The sequence below is a fragment of the Gekko japonicus genome, unplaced genomic scaffold (assembly GCF_001447785.1).
Source record: "Gekko japonicus isolate JY-2015 unplaced genomic scaffold, Gekko_japonicus_V1.1 scaffold3959, whole genome shotgun sequence".
Lineage (NCBI taxonomy): Eukaryota > Metazoa > Chordata > Lepidosauria > Squamata > Gekkonidae > Gekko > Gekko japonicus.
Genome location: NW_015173257.1, coordinates 5,930 through 11,925, shown reverse-complemented (window position 1 = coordinate 11,925; position 5,996 = coordinate 5,930). Strand labels below are relative to the sequence as shown.

At 50.8% G+C, this 5,996-nt stretch overlaps 1 protein-coding gene across 1 annotated transcript in view; it reads right to left on the bottom strand.

Annotated features, from left to right (window-relative positions):
- The window catches only part of LOC107120156 (trypsin-like), a gene marked incomplete at its 5' end in the record, with an annotated part of 6,805 nt that extends 1,321 nt beyond the window's left edge, over positions 1–5,484 (bottom strand). The window contains 4 exons of the mRNA XM_015422802.1: positions 1,734–1,870; positions 3,319–3,578; positions 4,864–4,928; positions 5,306–5,484. Coding sequence (XP_015278288.1) covers positions 1,734–1,870; positions 3,319–3,578; positions 4,864–4,928; positions 5,306–5,484 — 641 coding nt within the window. The remainder of the gene's footprint in view (positions 1–1,733; positions 1,871–3,318; positions 3,579–4,863; positions 4,929–5,305) is intronic.
- Positions 5,485–5,996: the final 512 nt, after the last annotated feature.

Sequence of the window (5,996 nt, the reverse complement as noted above, 5' to 3'; positions counted from 1 at the left end):
GTCTCCTCCTCCTCCTCCTCCTCCTCCTCCTCCCAGTGACTCCTATTGTAGGGCTCTGGGCAATGTACAGCAAAATAAAAACGTTAGAACTATAAAATAAATACAAACAGTATTGGTATTAATACATTAATTAAAAACCAAGTGACAAAATTACAGGTCCCCCCCCCATTTCTGGCCCGTGATCACCTCACAGATGTGTGTGGGGGGGAGGAGGTAAAAACAGCCTGAGGAGAGGGGGAGTGGGGAGGGGGTGTATCCGCCAGGATGTAAGCCATTGCCGCCCTCAAGCAAAGCAAAAGACGACTCTCCCTGTTGTTAAAATCGACAGCCCCCTCTCCCTTTGGTACATCGTTTTACCTTCCATCTGCCCCCTCAGTACCTACCTACCTGAGCCAATTAACACATCAAACTGAGGAGGGACAAAACAACATGAAGTCGCCGGACAAAGCGTGGTATAAAAAAAACGAAACACATTGCCCCGACCCGGATAGGCCAGGCGAGCCCAATCCCATCAGATGTCAGAAGCTAAGCAGGGCCGACCCTGGAAACCTCCAAGGAATACCAGGGCTGGGACGCAGAGGCAGGCAATCGAGCCACCTCTCTGAAAAACGTCCCAGCCCCGGTAGGGATCTCCAGAAGTGGCCACGGTTTCCAGGCACATGAGCACACATACACACCAAAAAAAGGCTCTACAAAAATGCACCAGATAATTGCACGTGACGAGCAAGGGGCCAACGAGACTTGCAGGTGATGCCCCCCCAATGGTCCCCAGTCTCTTCCCGGCCTTTCCTCCACTTTCTTTCACCTCCTCCTTCTGCTTTGGCTGCTTTCCCCCAAGTCTGCAGTCATGCCCAGGTTGCTTGAGCAAATACTACATTGCCGTGGTTGCTAGGAACTCCAGAATGCCAATTACTTGTAAGCTCTCAGCTGGCATTCTCAGTTTAGAGGGGAGTTAACCCATTGTTTTTTTCCCCTTTTAAAAAGTTTTGGGTATTTCTGCAAACCTGCAGGTTTCCCCGGGTGTATAGAAAAATCCCCCCTGTTTGTATATGGCCCCAATGTGCAGATTTTTTGATCCACATCCTACAGCCATTTTTCAGAGTTATATATCATGACGGCACAATTCTTGACTGTGCCATCCTGGAACTGGGATGGATAGGTCATATTTTCCATTGTCTCCTGCTCTAGCATCTCGGGGAGAGAGCCACATCAAATCTTTTATTCTGTTAGGCTAGCTTTCGTGACGCAGAGGTTTTGAAACTACGTGGCGAGCGTTCAGAAACAGACTGCTGAATTGCAACTGATAATGAAGCTCAAGACAATGCATCCACCTGGACTGAATCAAGACCTAGGTTTCCTGTCTCCACGCCTATTACCTCTCTGCATACCTCACCTAAATCCAGTCACACCTGTTATTGTCGTTCACCTGCTATTGTCATTCGCCTGCTAGTGTCATTCGGCATCTGAAACCACTCCACTTTCCGATAAATAGGACAGATGGGCTCCCATTCCAGCTGTATCTGAAGAAAGGGAGCGGTGACTCGCGAAATTTCATACCCTGCTACATATTTTGTTAGTCTTTGATGTGCTAGTGGACTCTTGCTCTTTTCGACTGATTCAGAAACAGGGTCATAAAACGGCTCTGGGTGTATGTGTGTGTCTCTCTCTCTCTTTCTCAGTCCAAATATTCCTTCTAGAACCTCCCCTATCAACGCACCCAATCCCTTTCTTACCTGGCAGGAATCTTTGCCTCCCTCGATGTAGCCGGCACAGAACATATTAGAGGTGATGCGGCCAGGGTAGGCAGCTTGGCAAGCAGACGTAGACAGAATGGGCACATCCAAGCACTGTAGATTGTCTGGGTAGATAACTGGAACACAGAAAGATCCACTGGCACAAAGGCTAACCTGATTCTAACCAATCACAGGGTCCTGCTGATCTACCAATCAGTGATTGAGCAATTGGAACTGCAACCAACCTATTCATTCGAGTGTATCTCCACCTCAGCAGAGACAGAGACGAGGATCTGCAGATAATTAAGCAACGGGAATTATGTAATGAGTTAGCCGTGTTGGGATGAGGGGGGCTACATCACTCTAAGGGTGAATAGGAGTTGTCTTCTTGAGGGCTTCTCTTTGTCTTAACTTGGGAGCTGCCCTCTGACTCCTCCTCTCTCTCGGTCTTTGTCCTCTCACTCCCTGCCCATGGCCTTCCCTGGAGACACATGTCTCTACAGGTCTCTCCTATGGAGACGATGCCCTCATACTCCCACACACACAATGCCGGACAAGCCAGCTCTTTGGATTAGGGTTCTTTCTCTGCTTTCAGCTGGGACCTGAATGTGAACTGGATCCTGAATGTGAACTGGATCTATTTGAGGGGGGAGGGAAAGTAAGTTTGCCTTTCTTTGCAATATATTTCTTGGGAGATTTATTTGCTGCCCTCAGTATCACGCTTCTATGACTCAGCAAAACTCTGCTTTGGCCCCGGTCACACGGGCCAGATATCGCAGGGGGGAGGCGTGGCTGTTTGCCCCAGAGCGAACTACCGCACGGCAGCCAGATCAAACGTCCCGCCTGACGTCCCGTGGTTGGGGGGGGAGGTGCCGATCATACCTCACTCCTGCGGCGCGGCAAAGAACCTACACCGTGGGGGGTTGTGTTGTTTTTTTTTAACCCAAGTGTTCGCATGCGCCGTTGGGTGCTTGTGTGCACCCGTGGAGACTTGACAAAAAAACCCCTTTTCGCGACGGGACATGGGTGGGCGCCGGATGCCACGAGCTAAAACCGGAAATGTGATCTGACGCCCGCCCTTGCCCCGCGGTTTCCGGAAACTAGTACCTCAGCGGTACTAGTTTTTTACAGCGCATCTTCGGAGTGAAGACTGGGTGAGCCACGGGAGCTCTACGCTTCCCAGATGTGGCGGTGAGATCGTGCCCAGAAAATCCACCTATCTTTCGTCTCTCTAGCATGCCTAATGCTCCGTGTGACCGGGGCATTATATATTAACCAAATATCCCAATAAGCAGAAAGATTGCCAACTGTTCCCCGCCCCCCAAGCTAAGGCCCAGGAGTGAGGGAAAGGATTGGCAATCTTACTGGTAGCTTGTTAAATCATTTCCTTTAAGCAATTGACGCAGACTCTCCTTTCTCTGTCTTGCTATCTCTGCGGCCGAATGGGTTTGGTTTATTATGGGATATCAGGGGTCTCTTTCCTCTCTCGTACATTCCCCATCTGCACCCGAGCCTAAAGAGGGGCCTCGTTTCCATCACGGCTCACAACAGTATGGGGCTGAGCGACACGACTTGCGTGACTCACCTCCCATGGTCAGAGTGTTCCCCCAGCCTGAGACGAGACAGTTGTCCCCAGCCGAGGGGCAGCTTTGAGAAATGTCAATGGGTTGCACAAAAGGACTGAAACGGGCTGGCTGGGCGAGTTTGATGAGCATGAAATCGTTGTCGATGGTGCGTGCGTTGTACTGAGGGTAGCGGATGGCTTTCTCCACCTGGATGTGCTGCTCTGTACCTTCCTCGGCGGAGGTGTCGTGCTCGCCAAGGTGCGCGACGAGTGTGCTGGGGCTGTAAAAAACCAGAAAAAAGGGCGATCGATGAACAGACAAAAAGTTCTGCCACATCAGACCGATGGTTCAACTAACCCTGCAGTTTGGCCAGCCAGGTGTCTCTGGAAGTCTCATCAGCAGGCGCACAAAAGCCCCCGTGGTTATGCACCAGCAACTGGTATTCAGAGGCATACTGCCTTTGAACATGGAGGTTCCATTCAGCCAGCATCTGGTTTAGTACTAATAAACATGAGAAATGGAGATCGCTGAGTCCTTTTTGGTGCAGTGAGCCAGTTTGGTGTGAGAGCCAGTTTGGTGTAGTGGGTAAGTGCACGGACTCTAATCTGGGAGAACTGGGTTTGATTCCTCACTCCTCCACTTGTAGCTGCTGGCGTGACCTTGGGCTGAAAAGAGCTGTCCGTGAAAGAGCAGTTCTGGAAAGAGCTCTCTCAGCCCCACCTACCTCACAGGGTGTCTGTTGTGGGGAGGGGAAGGGAAAGGAGATTATAAGCTGCTCTGAGACTCCGAGTGAAGGGCGGGGTATAAATCCAGTCTCCTCTCCTCCTCTCTCTCCTCCTTTGATCCTAATCAGAAGGTGGGAGAGGTGTAGTAAAGAATGTTTGTCGGTCTCTAAAGTGCTAGTGGACTCAAAGCTAACTGTTTTACAACAGACCCACACTGCAACCCAATGGCTACTAGTAGCCATTGAAGGACATCTCCCTCTGCTATGCTATCGTTACTCCTTTTAATGCCATCTAAGGAAGGTTAAGAGGCTGAACTGCAGGCTGTGGAAGGTCAGTAGTTCAGCAGTTCGAGACCCGAGTGTGCCGCATGACGGAGTGAGCTCCCGTCTCTAGTTCCAGCTCCTGCCAACCTAGCAGTTCGAAAGCAACAAATTGCAAGTAGATAAATAGGTACCACTCCGGTGGGAAGGTAACAGTGTTCTGTGCGCCTTGGTGTTTAGTCATGCCGACCACATGACCACGGATTCTCTGGGATTTTTGGTTGTTTCCCCACTTTGACCAAAGTATAGCTCAGCTAAAACGGCCAGCTGAGGAGGCCAAAAATGTCTCGACTCTTTTACAGAGTTGTAATACGTGGAAATAACGGGCAGTGGCAGCTTTTCACAGCACGAAGTTAAATCGCGCCGCCCAATAACTGCTGCAAATCAAACAGATATTAAAGGGATAGTTCAAAAGTTGGCACTGCTTTTCTCCCCTCTGCATGGCAAATGCTTTCTGCCAAATCCCCACATCATAAGTAAAGATGGGGGGGGGGCGTATCTTCCTTCTGCATCTGGTTACCCTGACAAGACACTGCTTCTCTGAGAAATAGCCTTGCCAGCCACCAGGTCCAGGCAAAGGATCCCCTGGTTTCAGGGGCTTCTCCCTGCCGTGGATCAACTGGCCAGTGGGGGGAACCCCATCCCTAAATAGGGAAATTGCCTCATGACGTCCCTGATGTGATGACATCACCCGGAAGTGATGTCATCGTGTCGGGGATGTCATGTGAGGGACACTCTGGTATTTCGGCAAACTCTATGGTTTGAGGGTGGAAAAAACCATAGAGTTTCACCCAAATATCAGAGCATCCCCCATGCAACATCCCTACCCATCCCCGGAACGCCCCCAAATCCCCACGCCAGAGCAACGAGGGGACCTGGCAGCTCTACTGAGAAGCCTGAAGTAGAAAGTCAGAATTCTCTCAGAATGGCTGGCCGCCCATCATTTAAGTCAGTGTTTCTACTGTGTAGAAATGAGCCGCTGAGATGATCCACTGGTCATTGATTAGGGAGCCTCCACACCACCGATAACCGGCCCCGTAGGTTAGAAAGACTTGCCAAGGCTGGGAGTGGGCTGGGCACTCGTAACCTCCGATGATCTTATCATCGTCGCCGCCGCCATAGGCATTCAGAGGCGTGGCCGCTGCATGAAGACAAAACAGGAAGAAGACCACGACGGTGGGCAGGAGTCAAAAGGAACGAGGTGCAAGGTTGAGAAGACAAAACAGGCCAGGAGATTAAGAACATAAGAAGAGCCCTGCTGGATCAGACCAATAGTCCATCTAGTCCAACATCTTGCCTCACACGGTGGCCAACCAGTTCCTCTGGAGGGCCAACAACAGGGCAGAGAGCCCAATGCCTTCATAAGAACCTAAGAAGAGCCCTGCTGGATCAGACCAGTGGTCCATCTAGTACAGCATCCTGTCTCACACACAGCGGTCAACCAGTTCCTCTGGAGGGCTAACAACAGGGCAGAGAGGCTGAGGCCTTCATAAGAACAGAAGAGCCCTGTTGGATCAGACCAGTGGTCCATCTAGTCAAGCATCCTGTCTCACACAGGGGCCAACCAGTTCCTCTGGAGGGCCAACAACAGGGCATAGAGACTGAGGCCTTCCCTTTATAAGAACATCAGAAGAGCCCTGCTGGATCAGACCA